Genomic DNA, 20,409 nt, shown 5'->3' with positions numbered 1-20,409 from the left:
GAACTTTAATATAATAACTGATCCATAAAATGAGGTCATGGTTAGGTGAAATCTGTCTGAAGTTGCAAGGAATTAATATTAAAAAAAAAGATATCCTATTACGGTATACATATTAAAGTGAGATTGACGAAAAAACTATAATTCTTTTTAAAGCAGTTTGAACCATGAAAAAGAGATTAAGAAAATGAACATAAGACAGACGGACACTTCATAACATAAGCTTTCTGCTTATAAGGTATGAAGCATCTAGGTCTTTCTGAAATGTAAAGCGTTATAGTTTATGTTGCAGTAAAGTAATCCATGTTTTGCATACTAGGAATTTGGTCGGGAGTCAGACAAAAATTATATCCTTTAAACAAGTGCTCCTCAGTTAATCTTGTCATTCATAATTATTTGACATTCAGTCTTAAGTTTTCTAGTTATGTTTTGAAAACTGTTGTTTGATTTTATGTGTTTTTGCCATGGCATTGTCAGTTAATTTTAGATTTACGAGGTAGAATATTGCTTTGGTTTCTTCTGCTACTTTTGTTAAATGATCAATATTCATTAATTTGAAGCATATTACGGACAATTTTTTTTCAACTTTTCTAGCCCAGCAAAAAATATCTGTTGGCCATAGACCAGTGCATATCTTGGTAGCCTAGGTTTGTACATGTATTTGTTGTCTGATCTCATTTTGTAACCAGCCTTCAAATCTTATGTAAGTGTGGTCTTGAAAACTTAACAGACATAAATAAAATAACTCAGTGAGCTGTATGAATATGTATTTTACAATTATATGCAGTCATAAATATACATAACAAATATACATCATTTAAAAGAGAATTATTCTTAACAATTCATTGAATAAATTAGAAATTATATATAATTAAAACTTAAATTGTAGACAGATATTTGAGTGCAAATTTCCATGGAACAAGTAAAGTCAGTTAAACATCCATTAAATGAAATGATCCAACACGATTGTAAAGTGTTAAGTACTATTTCATGAATAATAAAAATAATGACATGAGCTAAACATTGTTTTTATACTGATCCTGTTATTCAAAAACTTGTAAATAAAATCTTTTAATTGAATTCCAGATATTGGCTTGGACATTTTAATTCTTGTCAAAAACAGAAATCACTGTAACCTCTTACAAATCTAAGAGACTTTTAAAACAATCGAAATGTAATAATTTCCATTAAAAAGTCATTCATAATTTAAGGCACAAGTAAATCCCTGTTAAATGTATGGTGTTTTTACAGATTGTTGTATCATGTATGGGTCACAGTAAATCATAGTTCCTACTTTTTATACAATATAAACATGATTATTTCACTTCAGAAAACACCATTATCAATTTGTTACTATGAAGGGCTTAATTATACCTATGAAACATAACAAGTAAGTTTAACACTACTCTGGCATACTTTTGGCTGAACATTTTTTCTACATAACACACCAATGTGACTGAAATGAAATTTGTTTGAACCCTGTAAAGAGAGGATTCAAGATAAAGTCATCTTATGTAGATTGCTATAGTTACTATGGTAACCAAATAAGTCTTCATTGTCATAATCTAATAGCACTGGTATCCACCAATGAACAAACTAGCCATGCCTGAAAAAATGAAGTGTTCATTAAGAAATCTATTTATGTTGATATATATATATTTGCTTTTTGTTGTTTTTTACTACATAATAAAGTTATTAAAATCTTTATTCTTATAAATGTCTTAATCTACAGATTTGCTGGAAGGTTTTAGACAACAAGGTATCTGTTGAGTGATTGTTACATTGGCATCTTTGAGTTTTTATATAAGTTTTGGAAATAAATTTAATGTCTAATGAATTTATCTCCCTCATGCTTAGCTCTTAATTCTTGACAATATTTGGCTTTACTTTGTTGTCCCTTTATGATGGTTTAATCAGATCTTCAATATTGGCTTTAAACTTTCACTATGTTCTTTCATCCCTTTCTGACCAAGGAGAAATAATAATCTCATTTTATAAGTTCAGATTTTTTATCCTTCAAATCAAGCTTGGTAGGTGAAAAAATGATTTGATACCAGCTCTTACCTGCTTATCTTCTACATCTTTAGAGTTAGCTCCCTTCTTTATAACCTGTATCCCTATAACATCTTTGGTACATGTATGGCAAGACAAATATTGTAACATAGAACCAGTAGATTTATCTTCATAACTGTCTAAGGTAAAGTCAGAATCTGAAAGACATAAATATCAAAATAACCTAGCTGGAAAATATTTTATTAATTTTAGAAATTCTACTACATGTAATTGCTTTTTTGTTCATAAGTTTTCAGTGGATAGTGTACTCATTGGCATTTATACCCTCATGGGTGACTCGAAAAGAGAAATATGGTCAATTAGATCTTCTTCAAACTGTCAGGACCTATCTATTGTTCTATTGTTTATAAGTTATTGTCCTCAACATGCATAAAATATTTCCTGCTAGACGTTAAGCAACCATAATGAATCTGTCATTGGCAATCAGAATACTCCTTATCTTTAAGGGACATTGAGAAAATTGAAAGTTTTGTTGTTAATTTTTACAGTATTAAATAGAAACTTAAACATAAAAAAGAAAACAATCAATTCATCTTTGGAGTATGATATAAAATTGAGAATGGAAATGGGGAATGTGTCAAAGAGACAACAACCCGACCAAATAAAAAACAACAGCAGAGGGTCACCAACAGGTCTTCAATGTAGCGAGAAATTCTGGCACCCGGAGGCGTCCTTCAGCTGGCCCCTAAACAAATATATACTAGTCCAGTGATAATGAACGCCATACTAATTTCCAAATTGTACACAAGAAACTAAAATTAAATAATACAAGACTAACAAAGGCCAGAGGCTCCTGACTTGGGACAGGCGCAAAAATGCGGCGGGGTTAAACATGTTTGTGAGATCTCAACCCTCCCCTATACCTCTAACCAATGTAGAAAAGTAAAAAATGAGTTAAAAAAAAAAATTATAATGATAATTTATTGTGATGTACCTTTTTCTAATTTTGTAGAAACAGTCTGTAGATTGGTAGATTTGACATCCAATGTTGGTAGAAAGATAACTTCAGCTGTCCTCTGTGTTGTCAATACTCTTACAAATGCTGGATACCTTTTTCTCTTTTCAAAATCTACAAGGTGAAAAAACAGTGTCTTTACGTGTGTTCCTCATTTATTAATATGTTTTACATGTGTTTTATTTGACAGTGTGCTGTACTGTACTCTGTCTTGTGTGTTTATGATAGTTATTTGTAATAATAACTTTATTATGTAGTAAATTTTATAAAATATAAATATAATTTTTGTTTAAGAGCTTTGTAGCAGTTTTGTTAATATGTCAAATTATACATATTGTACTTTTTTATTCAATGTGTTAAAATCCTCATTATTCAACTACTATCTTGTCAGAGCTGTTCAATAAAGTTTTGTGTTTTAACAATTTATATATGCAACCCCTTTTTTTCATTTTCATAGTTCCCCCATAGAGAATTTGACTAACAACAGATAATCTATGATACATAAAGACAGTTGTAGAGTATTTCTTACAACAGTATAGAAACATTTCCCTATTTCTAAGCTACATCATAATGGTAACATGCCTTCATCTAATATGAGTAGCTAACAAGGACCATAACTCTGCATAAAATCATCAGTCCAGAATAAAAAAATGAACTTGATCTGTATGTTGTCATAATAAAACTATACACCAAATATAAAATCAATATTTTCAAGCATGAAGAAAAAAGTGAGGAAAACTGATACAGACAGACAGACAGACAGACAGACAGACAGACAGACAGACAGACAGACAGACAGACAGACAGACAGACAGACAGACAGACAGACAGACAGACAGACAGACAGACCCACCAACTGACCGACCCAACGAACAACCGACAGACAGACACAGACAGACCGATGGAGTTAAAACCAAAAGTCACCTTTGACTTTGTCAGTAGGGGACTAATAATATACATATTGATCAATTTACCTTCCAACTGAGTTATAAGAGCCTCTCCACAACCTTTACACTTGATCACTTTTTCAATTGCATTCGACTTTTGATCTTCCAAATTGTCTAGAAAGTCAACTCCTTTCTGTTTTTTAGCAGACAATCTCAAATTAGAATGACTTTTTCTTTTAGCTCCTCTGTTTTTCCTTCTAGTGTTTAATGTCTCTTCACTTTCATTTTCCTCATTTTCAATTACCATATTTTCTTTTTTAGTACTTTCTAATGTGGTATTTTGTTTAATCTCAGTCAATATTTTCTTGTCACATGACTTTCTCATTAATTTTGATTGGTCTATAAATTCATCTGGAGAATCATTGTCAATTACTATAGCACTTGTCCCTACTGATTGTCTTCTAAAAATAGGCTTTTTATGAGTTTTTGATTCACTTTCATTTTTACATGCCTCATCACCTTGGTTTAGGGCTTTATTGCCAACACTGCTTGTCTTTTTGGTATCTACAGATCTATTGATAGGTTGTTGATTGGTGTTTTTGAATTCCTGTTCACTGTCCTGTGTATCAAACAGAGTTGGAGTTTGTGGACATTTTGTTTTATTTTTGTCTAATTCACCATCACCCTTTTCACTAATGTTTGATTCAGGGATCTGACAATACTTGAATAATTTATTCATTTTGATATTTTGTAGATCTGGCTCTGAAGTTGAAGTTGTTGCATGAGTAACAGGTTCATTTTTGCTGACTGCAACAGAAAAAATAAGAGTTTTTGTTATTTTTTACATACATACATAGCTGTAACAAGAGTTTGCATAATAACATGGATATAGAAATCTCCATCTACAAATGTAAACTAATTTTCGGTGGTATTTTTTTCTTCAAAGTAACACAAACAGTTTTCAAGTGCATAAGAAGACATAAGGCATAAAGCTTATTTAGAGTCGGTATAACCATTGTAAGTACAAACTAAAGCTCTAAAGAGATTTTAAAACTCAATAATATACCCAAATGCTGGAACTTTTTTCAACTTTATGTGTTCATTCTGTATCTCCTTGTGTCATAACCTTCTAGGATATATCATGTTTTATTGTTATACTGAATGGCAACTTTTTAATTAGTGAAGAAACTGAAACAGTCAAAGTCAGCCACAATTACTGACCAAGTTTATCACCCAATTAACCAAGTTTCAAGGAGAAATTCATGGATGAATCATTTTTTTACACTCATAAACATTGGATATTAACAGTGTTATTCAGTGTTCCATTCTGTATATTTGTTAATTCTTTCAGACAGGAACAAAGTTAAAAGTGTTTCAATGCATGGAAATAATACAGCAATGAAAATTCTATCTGTAAAATTTAGAAGTTCTACAAGATAAACATAAACTGTGCTCTTGGCATAAAACAATGGATTTCTTTTTTATCATAACTTGAGATCATAACACACTTACCACTAGGTAAATCATCTGTCACTGTCTGACTTTCTTCAGCTTTAGTATTAGATGATGTACTATGACCAACATTTAGTAATGATACCATTCCTGGTTTGGTCGCTTGTGACTGTATATGAGTAGGGACAGATGACTGATGACTAGTAGTAGTATTACCAACCACAGGTTGTGCAGTAGTTGTAACTGTGGGTTCTGTTTTGATTATTTGAGCGCCTGTACCCTGATTAGGTTGAATTAGAAACATTTGTTGTTTGGGTGTGTTTTCGTCAACAATAATGTAATATGGTTTATCCTTAGGCACCAAAGGTGAATTCATCACAGACAGGATGTATTGGTATGTGGATGATGTCAGGAACTGATTGTTTATTGTTTGACCTTGACCTTGCTGGACTTTCTGCTGATTGTTTTGTAATAACAATTGCTGACCTTGACCTTGCTGAGCTGTCTCCTGATTATTTGGCAATAACAACGTCTGGCCTTGACCTCCAACAACAGCCTGTTGAGGATTTTGTATCAATAGTTTTTGACCTGGTTGCACATGGCTTTGATTTGCACTGACAATTGGCTGAGGATTTTGTACTATAACCTGTTGACCTGGCTGTAATTGACCTTTGTTGACCATTTGCTGCAGTACCATTTGTATCTGTTGATTGGCTGTCGTCTGCTGAGGATTCTGTAGTATTATCTGAGTTTGATGACCAGGCTGAGCTTGAATTATACCACTACAATTATAGAGTACAGGATCTCATAAAAGGAGATGTTTTGGGGAACCATTATTTAAAAATCATTATCTTGCTTAAACATATTATTGAAAATTCTTCCAGATTAAAACAATATAAGATACTTGTGTGTAAGGTTTATAAATTGCTGAGTGTGTTTTGTTTTTAACAGTCATTCTATACGTAATAAGAAAAAATGCCAAATTTGCCAAAACCTTGGCACCTTTCTAACATTAAAATATGAACATCAGTCTTAGCGAGCATTTAATGTGATTCCATGATTTGTTTGGGTAAGGTTGTTTTTCATATCATTTTACGAAAAACTATGTATAGAAAAGAACATTTTGGTCAAATAATTGCATTTTCCTGTTGTAATATTGTAATATATGTACCCCTGGACAAATTGTAAACATTTGAACCTAGTAGTTTTTTGTTTTGTTTTATTTACCAATGACTTTTAAATTGACTATTTATACTTACCCAGCTTTGGCAGCTGCAGCAAGTTCAGGGTTTTTCTTAACTTCAGTAGGAGACATTAGTCTATGCTGTATCTTATCCAATTTGGATTCTGCTGCTGCTGGAATATCCTTCTTTGAAACAGGAGTAGAAAATTTGGGCTGTGCTAGTTTTGGTAAAACCCCTTTGGGTGTCAATGCATCAACTGAGGTACCAGTTGAAACTTTCTTCTCCTTTGTTAATGGGGTTATAGGTGAAAATATTGAATACAGTGGGGTAGCAGGAGTGATCGGAGTTGCTATGGTTGAGGCGCCTTGGAAACCAGATCTTCTACTGATTGGTTGTCCTGGTGTCGTAGGTGTACTAGGTATAAAAGTTGTGTCTGGACTGAAATAGAATTACTGTTTACTGGTATCATATTGAAATTAGACATTAGTTTCATCTGGTATGCACAATCAAAAAAAGCAAAAATATCTAACTTAACATACAACTGTGTATAGAAATGTGACTATCTTGAATTTTGCATTAAAACAATATCTTTCTTAAGAATTATCTGGTAATGTAATATACATCAATACAAGCTCAAGCCCTTGTTTTATTTAGATCTTTTTGTTCAATACCACATTTTCTGCACTTTAATAAAGTCATACAGCTCCTCCATAAATTGGACGAACCCCCCTTGAAACCATATAAGCACTGTTAAAGTCAACGTTCTGTTCAAATTGTGACTGTTAAAGTCGAGTTCATGAGTCCAAATAACACCCCCTTGGAAATTCCTGGCTACGGGCCTGAGTTGGGTTCATATTCCAACTCAAATTATATACTTTGGATTAATGTGTTGTTTGCTCACTAGTTGAATATTGTCTCTATTTCTATTCTTCGATTAGTTATTCTATAATAATTTATATGTAGAAATACAGTAACAAGTAACTCCACTGTAATTTTCCTAATTCTTACTTGACAATAGGCATATCCTTCATCCTTTGTTTGGAGAAACTAGATATAGATTCCATGGCTTGTTTACAGCTGGTAAAAGCTTGAACTTTGTTTCTCACCCATTTTGATAGACCTGAAATATACATTCATCAAAATATTTATAATCTTAAGTTCAGGCCTGCACTTCACAAAATAATGTTACAACTTATTTGAATGAAAGTTTACTGAATTGATCAGGACTAAATTTTTGTTGTGATATTTTTATAAATCGAAGTCCTGATATTACACTTTATTTTAAAATAAAAACAAAGCCCAGTTTATATAACAGAGGAAATTATATCTGATATCTCTTTGTCTATTTATTATCATGCAATTTATTATTTTATCATGTGTTATCACATTAATTTATTAATTTACATTATCGTTTTTTTGATATTTTTTTTTTACTGTTTCATATTGCTTAAAAATGGCAAACCTTTGCAGTATTTATCTTTCTGTTTAACAAATCTTTCATCTGCTAATATTAAGAGGCCCCAGTCTTTCCTGAAGAAAAATAGTGACATAAGCTTAAAATTAGTGATAAACTCATTGAAGCATTAATGAAAGAATATACTTGTATTCAGCTTGTGGCAAATAAAAAAATCATTGTTGAAGGCTATACAGTGACATATATTATTTAAAGCTGTAATGAACAAAGTCTGATGAATCCCACAAAAATTAAAAGTTATTAAGATATCAATATAGCAGTATAACATTGTCAACTTTTCATGATGACAAACAATTCTATTCAGCCTAAAAGCTTTAGAATAAACAGTCTCAGAGCAGAACTGTTCAAATTTTAAGCAAAAGTATATTGACATTTTATTTGATCTCTATTGTAGTAAAGAATGGGAACAAAATTAAAAAGAAATGGTTCATCATTTACATTAGAGAAGTGTCACTGTAAATTACTTTCTCATGAATGGCTTTTATTTTTATTTTATTTTAATTTGTTATATTAAAGACATGTATTACTCACTTATAATGCAAAACGTTTTGGTCATTGTTGAAGGCATATGGTGACCTAAAGTTGTTAACCTCTTCGATTGGTCTCAGGTGGAGAGTTGTCTCATTGAAAATCATACCATATCTTCTTTTAAAGTCATAAAAGTTTTATAAGTATACCTATGCCTTATACATCTTCCTAACGCTTGGTTAAGAGCTCTGAAGGCCTGGATTTCATACCATTCACTACCAGACAGCAACCCTTTAGACATCTTATGTTTGTCATTATACATTCTTTTCTGCCCAACCTAAAAAGTAATTTTAGATCTAAATCATGTTTGATGGGAGAAAAAGAATTGTTATGCAAGAAATTGACAAATATTTAAATGGAGTAAGTTTCTTAAATATATTTCTTAAATTTTCTGACTCACTTAACTACATAAAGTATGTAAACATCATATTTTAACCAGATGCTCCGCAGGGCGCAGCTTTATACGACCGCAGAGGTTGAACCCTGAACGGTTGGGACAAGTATGGACACAACATTCAAGCTGGATTCAGATCTAAATTTGGATTGTGATTAAATAGTTGACACAGCATAGGTTTCTGACACAGAATGAATGTGGTCTAATGAACTTAAAAAAAAATGTTTGCCTTTGAGCAATTCACTATGCTGTTGAATATTAATCCTCTCAAAAAAATGTTTGAAGAAATTTTCTTTTTATTTATGAAATCTGAAATGAAAAAAATTGACCCTCCAATTTTTTTTTCACATCCCCCTTTCCCTTATTTCAAAACTGATCTCAATTCAAATTTCTAATGAAGTTTGCAACAATAACTACTCATTTAAATACATCATAAAAATTAAAATGTAAAAAAAGTGCTTGTTATCACTGAATGGTAAAGATTGTTTTAATCTATCAGTTGGTAGTAAAAGTGAATATACATTGTATATTGTATAAAACAATGATTTAAGTTGATTCAACTACTATTCTGGACAAAGAAAGATAACTCCAATTGAAATCCAATTGGAATTTCTTGCTATTGCACAATATTGTGCAATTAGATATTTCTTGCTATTGTGGAATACTGTGCAATTGAAAATATTTGCTATTGCACAATACTGTGCAATTGAAGATTTCTTGCTATTGCACAATACTGTGCAATTGAAGATTTCTTGCTATTGCTGAATACTGTGCAATTGAAAATTTCTTGCTATTGCACAATACTTAATATAATAATTTTGGATCCTGATTTGGACCAACTTGAAAACTGGGCCCATAATCAAAAATCTAAGTACATGTTTAGATTCAGCATATCACAGAGGCCCAATAATTCAATTTTTGTTAAAATCAAACTTAGTTTAATTTTGGACCCTTTGGACGTTAATGTAAACCAATTTTAAAACGGGACCAAAAATTAAGAATCTACATACACAGTTAGATTTGGCATATCAAAGAACCCCAATTATTCAATTTTTGATGAAATCAAACAAAGTTTAATTTTGGACCCCGATTTGGACCAACTTGAAAACTGGGCCAATAATAAAAAATCTAAGTACATTTTTAGATTCAGCATATCAAAGAACCCCAAGGATTCAATTTTTGTTAAAATCAAACTAAGTTTAATTTTGGACCCTTTGGACCTTAATGTAGACCAATTGGAAAACGGGACCAAAAATTAAGAATCTACATACACAGTTAGATTCGGCATATCAAAGAACCCCAATTATTCAATTTTTGATAAAATCAAACAAAGTTTAAATCTGGACCCTTTGGGCCCTTTATTCCTAAACTGTTGGGACCAAAACTCCCAAAATCAATACCAACCTTCCTTTTATGGTCATAAACCTTGTGTTTAAATTTCATAGATTTCTATTCACTTATACTAAAGTTATGGTGCGAAAACCAAAAAAAAATGCTTATTTGGGTCCCTTTTTGGCCCCTAATTCCTAAACTGTTGGGACCTAAACTCCCAAAATCAATACCAACCTTCCTTTTGTGGTCATAAACATTGTGTTTAAATTTCATTGATTTCTATTTACTGAAACTAAAGTTATTGTGCTAAAACCAAGAATAATGCTTATTTGGGCCCTTTTTTGGCCCTTAATTCCTAAACTGTTGGAACCAAAACTCCCAAAATCAATCCCAACCTTTCTTTTGTGGTCATAAACCTTATGTCAAAATTTCATAGATTTCTATTTACTTAAACTAAAGTTATAGTGCGAAAACCAAGAAATTGCTTATTTGGGCCCTTTTTGGCCCCTAATTCCTAAAATGTTGGGACTAAAACTCCCAAAATCAATCCCAACCTTCCTTTTGTGGTCATAAACCTTGTGTTAAAATTTCATAGATTTCTATTCACTTTTACTAAAGTTAGAGTGCGAAAACTAAAAGTATTCGGACGACGACGACGACGCAGACGACGACGCCAACGTGATAGCAATATACGACGAAAATTTTTTCAAATTTTGCGGTCGTATAAAAAGGGGGCCTTACAACATAACTTTTTTACAAACAGCAAGCTAAAAAGGCAATTAAGTCTATAATGATAATCTCAAATGGGCAAAGCCTCTCCAAAAACTTTTAACACCAAAATGTTAAAATACCTGAATGTCCTTCCAATTAGGGTATGGTATGCCAACCTGTAAAAAAAGAAGAAAATATAAATTAAATTCATGACATACAATTTTGTTTGAAATTAAGGATACAAATATTCCAGAACTGTCCAGCAATTAAGTGTTTACATTTCCAAGTTCTTATATGAGTTTGTTATTTGAAACTTTTGTTACTGTATTTAATCTGTTAATAAAGATTGGACACAACGGTCATCATTTTATCTTGCCAAATATGATTGTTTATCAAATGATATTTGTTACATATTCTGTATAGTTTTGATAAAAGCAGGCAAATAGTCAAAAGTACAGGCTTGTACTTGAGAAGCATAACATTTCTGAAGGCTATCTACAGATAACCATGGCTTTTACACCCCATCATTCTAAAGAAAATTTGTAGACCACAACTTAGCCTAAGAATAATTGATCATTAACTTACTGTTATAACTGCTCTAGCAAAATTATCAGCAAAGTCCAGACCCTCACTGACTTTACCTCTACAGACAGCCAGAAACAGGGCACCAGTAGTTTCCTCCCCAACATCTACAATATAATTATGAGTTTCTTACTATAGATATCAATCAGTTGATGCAAAATATCTGAATGAGAAAACTTTTTTCCAGACCTCATAAAATTTTAAAAATTTGGTTGTAATGTTCTTTATTTAAAAAATACAAACATCAGTCCAAATTCCAAACACAAAACATTTGACAGTTTGTAATACATACCTGATTTAGTTAATTATATCAGTATATTAAAGCATAACATTTTGGTAAACTTTTAAATGACATTTATAAACTATATTCTTATATTTAATGAACAGTAATGCAGGAGTCTTCATTTGAAAGTGAACTTTTTTAGCATTTAACTTTTCTGGGTTTTTTTTAATTCACAGCAGTAATAAATTTCTCTACGGGCTATTCCTTTAGAATGAATGAGGAAGGGTAGGAAGGGAAGTTTAATTATTTAATGTAGGGATATTTTAAAAGTTCATTCCTACCCTCCCACATACATTTTAATGTAACAGCCCTCAATTAAAGAGACTGAAAAATCACCAACTAGAAAAGTTATGTTACTTTTTCTTCATTAACAAACCTTCATCGTCTTCATCATTAACACCATGTATCGTATCATAAAACTGATTTAATAAATCATCAAAATCCACCTGATCTGACCTTCTAGGTTCCTGAATTATCTTCTTCTTCTTAGATATCTGTTCATATATACCCGCATTCTATAAAACAAGGGCACAGTATTACTTTTTCATTTGAAACATTTTCCTTACAAATCATATAAAAAAGGCTTTTATATATAAAATTTGTCAGCCACATCAATTTTGATTGAGTGATTTTTTAAATTGAACAAACTTGCTATAAGTATTCAAGTAGAACTATGTACGTTTTTTTTCTTCAAAATACTTCCAATAAAGGAGTCAATAACCTACATGCTGAATTTTCTATGTGAAATTTGAAAGTTATTAAATTTCAATGCTAACTTTAATCTTAGATATTGATAAAAAGCAAATTATATTTTCTTCCATTAATCATTTCCTTCTCATTAACAAATACACAAACAAAAATGACACAACATTTCAGCCCTCAATGTGGCCTTCTGAAATGGTCGCCTGGGCGACTTAAAAAGCTGATTGGCAACTAAACATTCATAACTGGTCGCCATTTGAGCTATTAGAAAATTGAAGACCTGGGGACTGTAAATTTGCGTAAATGTTGCCTTGATCAAAGTCTGGTTTTAGAAAATTGTCAGAGAGCTTGACAGTAACACAAATTTTATTGTTTTTCAAGCGCCTTTTAGATTTAAGCTTGATCTTGTCAGCGCTTTATTAAATCAGGTAATTGTAAGTCATTTGTAAGCAAATGGCCCAGATCTATCTGTCTTCGTATTTTAGCCCACTCAGTCACAACTTTGACTATCAATTGCCTTTAAAAAGAAAATCATGTTCATTTATAGCTTGTGTTTATTGAAAGCACATGGTCGAGCCTCATTCTCGATTTCGTCAATTAACTGATGATTCAAGATCCGCGACAATTTTGTAACTTATTCTCATTCATTCAATAAAATATCGGCTACAATTTCGCAAACAATTTCAGGTGTTTGTGTTGACCAATGGGGCAATCACCCGTGCTTCTGCACATGTCCGATGAGAATTTTACTAGACTTGGGCTTCATAACAAAAACTTTGGTCTTGTCATATGTTTTCGTATCATCCATATTTCATCGGTTTCGATTTCACACACATATATTGTGGCGGGTTTTTCGGTTTCAATATTTGGAACAACAACAACACTACAACTTGACAACTTTAAAACATATTCAAAGTCGTTTAAAAAGACGCTAGAACAAATTTAATAAAACTGACCAGATTAGCAATTTTCATTTAATGCCAAAAATATACCTCACTAGAATAGTTGTTGAGCAATATTCTGAGGGGTTACATAAAGTATAGCTATATCGTCTGCCTGCCCGACATCGGATCCTCAAGATATGTGACTGTCATGTGGTTTTTTTGTCATTTTTATTACAAACAAGCGCGTTAAAATGATCATGGTTCTTATATAAAATGGCTGTTCAAAATCCATTTATTCAATATTTTATTGACAATTCTTTTTATACATCCTTGATACACGAAGATGAAAACCGTCTTAACTTTTTACATTTAAACCCTAAATTTTAAAAACTGCATTTTGTTTTCCAAAAATTAATGTCCTTTGTAGAAACCAAGTGTTAATTGGAAATAAATAAAAATGTAACAATTTCAGCACATGAAACACCAACCTAAAACATTTTACTATTTATTTCTAGTACTGAAAAGTATTGAATAACCTTTATTATGATTCAAGCGATCACCAGAACCATGACTTAAGAAAATACTAATTTCCGGATTATATAGTCATTTCCTGTCCCTGAACTGATCCAATTTTTAATTCATACAAAAACATATGACGCCGTTTTTTTGACATACTAAAATCGCAAAGTAATCAGAAACGGTTAAAAATCGTAGTAAGCCTTGACAAAAAAACTAGATATCTAAAATCATTCAATAGGACATGCTTTTCAAATTTGAGTAAACACCTGAATAAAAACTCAACAGTGAAAACCGTAAGCAGTGAAAATTGTTATTAGTACGAAAACACATCACATGATGATACCACTTTTATTTCAGAAGGTTTTTTTACCTTTACAAAAAATATAGGCAACCTGAAATTATTTTCTGGTGACTGAAATTTCGAGTTGGCCACTAAATTTTCAATTCTGGTGGCCAATTGGCAACTTCATTTCAGAAGCTACTTTGAGGGCTGCATTTGTCATACCTTCCATCTTTGTATGAACTTTTCCAGTGATCTGTAGGATGGCAAAAAACACAACACACCATGTGGTACTTCCTGTAAAACATTCATAAAAAATATTCATATATATACTTTTCATCAAGCATGGATTTAAAGGCATATTTATTAAATCAAAAGAAATTTTACAAGAATCACAATAAAAAGACAAAACAAATCGTAAATTCTTTCAACTCATCATTCTTGTATGCATTCTTGGTTTCCTTTTTAATTATTATTATTATTGTTACATTTCCATGTAACTGTAGCCAGTGCCAATAAGAAAAGGCCTGTAGAATTTAGATCATGTACAAACCTGACAGACTTGTAGAACTGTTTTACCCAATTCATCCTGGAATTCCAGTGTTTCCATAGTCTTATACACAGCATGTAAAGGTTTTCCTGTAGGTCCCTGACTCATTGCACCAACCCACACCTGTTAACACAATACAAAATAGTTTATGCATCATAGCTCATCTTACAAATAACAATCTCAATACACATTCATTTTAAAATAATTGCAAAGAACAAAACATTACAGACTTAGGATATGATTCCAGTATCACTTTATTTTATCTTTGGAAATGTACATCAAATAAAAGAAAACTTATGCATCAGCTGTTGTTAAATACTTTTAAGTAAAACTGGAAAAGTTAATATATTTATGCCTTCCATTACAAACAGCATTCAGAATTTTTCCCCATCTTACATTTCATGGATTTCATAACATCTACAAAGTTATTAAAATTATATTAACCCTTAGACTGCTGCATTCATTTCTAAAAATTATCAAAAGAAAAAAGTTTCTTCTCGGACCAACAGCTTTTTTTATGCAACTATTTCCAGGTATTTATCTCCGACTTTCACTGCGCCGACTTTTACTTCCATGTACAAATATATTTATACAACAAGTTTATTGTTATAGCTTTCATCAATAAATAATCTTAAAGTTTGGATCTATCGATGTCAGTGATCAATATTGATTCACATTTGAAAGGCGCAATGATAAACATCGCAAATCCTGTTTCATGTCATCCATTTCAAACAGGGTCTGGGGAATCCCCGTAGTTCTGGCTTTAAAAGTCTTCTGTTTTGCTAGAATGTATCTCTATTTCCATCTATTATATCTTCTGTTCTCTTCCAAATCCTTTAAATCGGCCGCTCCTGTTAAATCGTTATCATTGAAATACTTCTGAAGGTGTTGGCCATTACTCTAAATAATATCCGCCATTTTGTCACTTTTTTCATCAAAATTTTCACTTTCGCTTTTAACGCTTATATCTGATTTAAAGTCAAAAGACACTGGAAAGATTGCAGATTTTTAACCAATCAGAATCCAAACAAGTCGAAACTGCTGCAATCTCATGAATATTGACTCTGCCCATTCCATGCATATGGTAACTGTGTAAACAAACCAGTTGGGGAAACGACTATAGTCGCGTGTAGCAGTAGCGGACGGCTTTATGGGAACGACAATAGTCGCTCATAGCAGTCTAAGGGTTAATCATACTTGTTATTTTTTTAGCCATTAAATTATTTTAACTGTATTTTAACATCCTTACTTGAGAGAATATAAATACAAATAATGAAAACTGAAAACAAATTGATTGATTGATTGTTGGAGTTTAACACCACTTTCTGCAGTATAATCTATATCATGATGGTCAGTTTTTATTGGTTGAGAAAGTCAGAATGCCAATAGAAAATTTTGATAGGAAAATTGACAATAATCTTAAATTAAAATTTGAGTCAAAAACACCTGCAATATGTGGGGGTTGAACACACAACATCAGTTAAAATAACTTTTAATGCCAAGGATACAAATTTATGAACTCACCTGTTTATCTTCTATAACATGGTTGGCCTCTAACTTGATTGGGAAGGGTGTATCTAACTCAGACTCAAATGAATTCATTGGAGATAATGTCCCACTAGTTAATACTATAGATCTAGTATCATGTAAATCTGAAAATGCCTACAATACCAAATGTAAGCTGTTGATACAGAGTAATGACTTGCCTCATTGTAATTTGATAGTAAACTAAAATGTAAATTAAGTTGAAATCAAAACAGCAAACTTTAACATGTTTAAACAAGTGAATCTGAGCTACTGCTAACTAAGAATACCCCCACCTGCTAAAAGTATATGATAAACAGGAAGTTGTTAAGTGCAGAATCTTAAAACGCATCACTGGGTATAGCAGACTTATATAAACCCTGAAAATCCTTGTATTGTAAAGATGCAACGAATAATGGGACTGACTGACTGACAGAAGATGGACGGACAGACAGAGGTTAAACAGTATACTGTGGATTCATTATTAATCGCTGGATACCAGTTTTTGTGGATAAAAAGGCAACTATGCAGTCAATGACCCATGATCAGACATGCCAACTATCCTAATTTATGGAGAGGTGTTGACCTGAACTTTGAAATTCTTCTTTTAATATCTTAACACTTCAAACCAGGTATTAAAATGAGTCCAAAGGGTGTTTAAGCATTCAAACAATATACAAGTAGTAGTAGTTTAAAAAGACTTATAATGACAAAAAAAGAGAGCTTTATAAGTTCCTGTTGCACTTCAAATCCCCCATGCAGATCTTGAAAAGTTAGCAGATATGCAAGGGCAAATTATTTTCCTATAATATATTACAATGCTTATACAGCATATACAAAATATCATTAACTTCTCACAAGTTGATAACATTGTTGCGAAATCTAATTTTCATCATATGTTCGTTGATATATGTTTTCAAATTTAATATCGTTATAGAGTCTCCTAAAAGTCTTTAAAATTGTGTAAATGTCAAAATGTTATAAGTACTCACCACTCCAGGGTTCATACACCAGAAATGTAATGTAATCACATATTTTGGAACTGGTCTCATACCTTTAACACAAATAAACAATGTTCATTTACTGAAGAGCTCATAGTTTGTACGAAATGAATAAATGAAAATTGTGATAACAGAGGGACAGTCAAACTCATAGATTCATAAATTTCAATGCATCATGAGCCTCTGAACCACACAAATTAAAATCTGGAGGTCAAAATACTAGTTTATATCATATTAAAGCATCCATACCATACTTATTCATAGAATACTGGTTTATTCCAATAATCAGGTCAGTGTAGTATTTAAAGGATGTCAATCTGATCTACTTTTCAAGCTTTTCAGATTAATTCACGTTCATAGTGCACTTTGGTGGGAACATCAGCATCCAAGATGGTACTATTTAGCGAGGATGTTACAAAGGGACTGGAGAAGTCCAGGGATGACCTTATATCTATTCTCCAGTCAACCCTTCTCTTTTCTGTTTTCAAAAAAGGTCAAGCATGTCTGAAGTACTTTCACAATCAACTTGCTCTGTGTTGAAGACCTTACTGTGACCTAAAATGGTTTACTTTCACTTAGTGTGACTAAAAGACTTGTATGGAGAGTTGTCTCATTGCCAATCATACCACATCTTATAACTAATTAATCAACTCTTTTTGTTAAATGCAATATTGAAGGGTTTTCATAAGAGAGCGTTACTTAAAACTTGTCTAAAGCTTGCTTTGAAATTACAATATTTTGTCTTTAAAAGTTACCTCCTCTTCTGTTTCTTGAACTGATCCATGATCCATCCTAAAATATATTACACATTAATTAACTTTTGACAGGTACTGTAGGTTCAGAAAGTGTTTGTAAAAATTATGACTACATAGGTTCTTAAAACAAATAAAAACTTACATTTCAAATTTTGGTAGCTTTATTAGTATGCATAATTTCTTAAAATAATAAAACTCAAGATTTTTTTGTTCACTGTTCCACAATCACAATGAAATATACTTATGTAATCAAAAGTCACTGTAGTATCTTTTTTTTAAATTAAGTGGTTGTAATAAATTAAAACTAACAGTTTTGATACTTACTATAAATAAACAGATCACTATATATGTGTTCCAGTCTAAATTCAGCAATGAATAATCTGTCAGTTTATTTTTTCTTTAAGAATTAAAGACAATTCAACATTTTATCCTCTAAATCTTTTGTATTTTCTTTTGGACTTGTTTAGCTGTATGGTTGCCTATAGGCTTATATCCATTTCATTTGAACTCAGGTGGATAGTTGTCTTATAAATTGAGATTGACAATCATATCACATCTCCTTATTTTTAAATAAAGAATAACAAGAATGTGTCCATAGTCACACTATTATTTTCTATAATTCAGTAGACAGTGAAATTGGGGTCAAAACTCTTGCATTGAAATTAGGAAGATCGTATCATAGGGAACATATGTACTAAATTTCAAGTTGATTGGACTTCAACTTTCTAAAAACTACCTTAACCTTAAACTTTAACCTGAAGTAGGACACACGGACGACTAAACAATCAAATGCACAGACCGAAAAACATAATGCCCATCAATGGGACATAAAAACAGTAAACCTGAAGATATAGAACACTTACTGTATTATTGTCAGAAACATAGGTTGTAGATTTCAATATAGCAACTCTGAAAATAGAAAAAAAATCTGAAACATAACATTTTTTATTTTTGTAGAGAGTCTTATAACAACAACAAATAGACAACATTTTATCAGCCAGTCGAAATGGTACAGAATTGCTGATAAAATGTCGTCTATTTTGGGGAAGAAAGTTAAATGAACATTCAGACCACACAACCTATACTGTCTATACACAGCCTGACAACTTATGTATTATTCTTTCCACGATGCAAGAGGATAAACACATGTTGGTAGAATAATTTTAACAATCATTTTCACAACAAAAACATTTTATTTTAATTTCTTTTTATAGTATACTTACATACTTACAATGCACTTTCACTTTCACGTTCAGTTGCTATTAATAATGTTACTTGACAATGCCCTTCGCACCGAAACATGTCGATCAATAAATTTCTGCAACAGTCCCTAAAGTGTTGTTGTTTAAGACTCTCTACATTTTTTGTTTTTTATCATAACGACCCTGCATACCCGAGGTATCCACTTTATGGACTCTACTGTACTACAGACTCACCAGGCGTTGGTTCACTTTCGTTAGTAATTGATTTTTTATTTTTATTTTAATGAGCTACATTTGTTTTTCATAAACTTCTTAACCTTTTTTGGAAAACATTCACCAAATCATTAATGATTTTTTTTCAAAACTGAATATTTAAAAACAATTGTAGGAATTTGTTGTGCCATTTAAGGTTATGTATCCTTTTATCACGGTGGGTAAGGTTGTCCTGCGAGAGAACGTTCTGTGCTGGTGATTTGGTCCTGTCAGGTGCTGGTGGGTCCTGATTCTGTGCTGGTGGGTTTGTTTACATTGCATCGGAACGACAGTAAAACGACCGATCTATTGTGTAATTTTTCTCTAACACATAAATCGTACCTCGTTAGGTATAATATAAGGTTTTTTGTATGCAAAAGTCTTGGAAATATTCAAAACAATTATGTCATGTCGATGTGCTGGTGATTGTAAAAAATGTCCTGGTTCTGTGCTCATATGTCCTGGTTCTGTGCTCTTTATGTTAGAAGAAAAAGTGGCAAATATTCAACATCATTGAGGCAGAACATTTGTCTGATATATAGAAAATACCTTAGCATATATTTGGGGGAATACTTGTTTGAGAAGACTAGAATCAGGGTTTCCCCTGGGTCAATTATTTTTTTCGCCACCTCTTTCGCCAAAACAATATATTTTTCGCCACTTTATTTTTTTTTTATCGCCAAGTAACATAAATATATTTTTTTAAACTTTATTTTTTTTCTACCCCCTCCCTCCCTTAAATATGTGACATTTAGCGGAAGCCATTTAACCATATCATTTTGTCAAACAATTCAATCAACACCTTTATTAATTATTCCTTTGTTGTCGATAGCTTTAAAATGCAATCAGCTGATTATTGATTTTCTGAGCTCAAGGTGAATTCCGAGT

General features: G+C 31.8%; 1 protein-coding gene across 1 annotated transcript in view; it reads right to left on the bottom strand.

Annotated features, from left to right (window-relative positions):
• Window positions 1–747: 747 nt before the first annotated feature.
• LOC139528389 (Fanconi anemia group J protein homolog) overlaps window positions 748–20,409 on the bottom strand; it is a 70,463-nt gene continuing 50,801 nt past the window's right edge. The window contains exons 20-37 of the mRNA XM_071324360.1: window positions 18,931–18,976; window positions 18,068–18,104; window positions 17,304–17,365; window positions 16,312–16,449; window positions 14,791–14,910; window positions 14,463–14,534; window positions 12,229–12,367; window positions 11,573–11,676; window positions 11,128–11,163; window positions 8,700–8,827; window positions 8,011–8,078; window positions 7,557–7,668; window positions 6,624–6,986; window positions 5,425–6,146; window positions 4,000–4,719; window positions 3,005–3,139; window positions 2,062–2,207; window positions 748–1,603 (exon numbers count right to left, since the gene is read on the bottom strand). Of these exons, the coding sequence (XP_071180461.1) occupies window positions 1,556–1,603; window positions 2,062–2,207; window positions 3,005–3,139; window positions 4,000–4,719; window positions 5,425–6,146; window positions 6,624–6,986; window positions 7,557–7,668; window positions 8,011–8,078; window positions 8,700–8,827; window positions 11,128–11,163; window positions 11,573–11,676; window positions 12,229–12,367; window positions 14,463–14,534; window positions 14,791–14,910; window positions 16,312–16,449; window positions 17,304–17,365; window positions 18,068–18,104; window positions 18,931–18,976 (3,196 nt within the window). The 3' untranslated portion in view covers window positions 748–1,555. The remainder of the gene's footprint in view (window positions 1,604–2,061; window positions 2,208–3,004; window positions 3,140–3,999; window positions 4,720–5,424; window positions 6,147–6,623; window positions 6,987–7,556; window positions 7,669–8,010; window positions 8,079–8,699; window positions 8,828–11,127; window positions 11,164–11,572; window positions 11,677–12,228; window positions 12,368–14,462; window positions 14,535–14,790; window positions 14,911–16,311; window positions 16,450–17,303; window positions 17,366–18,067; window positions 18,105–18,930; window positions 18,977–20,409) is intronic.

Source organism: Mytilus edulis, chromosome 6 (genome assembly GCF_963676685.1).
Source record: "Mytilus edulis chromosome 6, xbMytEdul2.2, whole genome shotgun sequence".
Classification (NCBI taxonomy): domain Eukaryota; kingdom Metazoa; phylum Mollusca; class Bivalvia; order Mytilida; family Mytilidae; genus Mytilus; species Mytilus edulis.
Note: the sequence above shows the minus strand (reverse complement) of the source record. Positions and strands in the feature narration are given on the sequence as shown.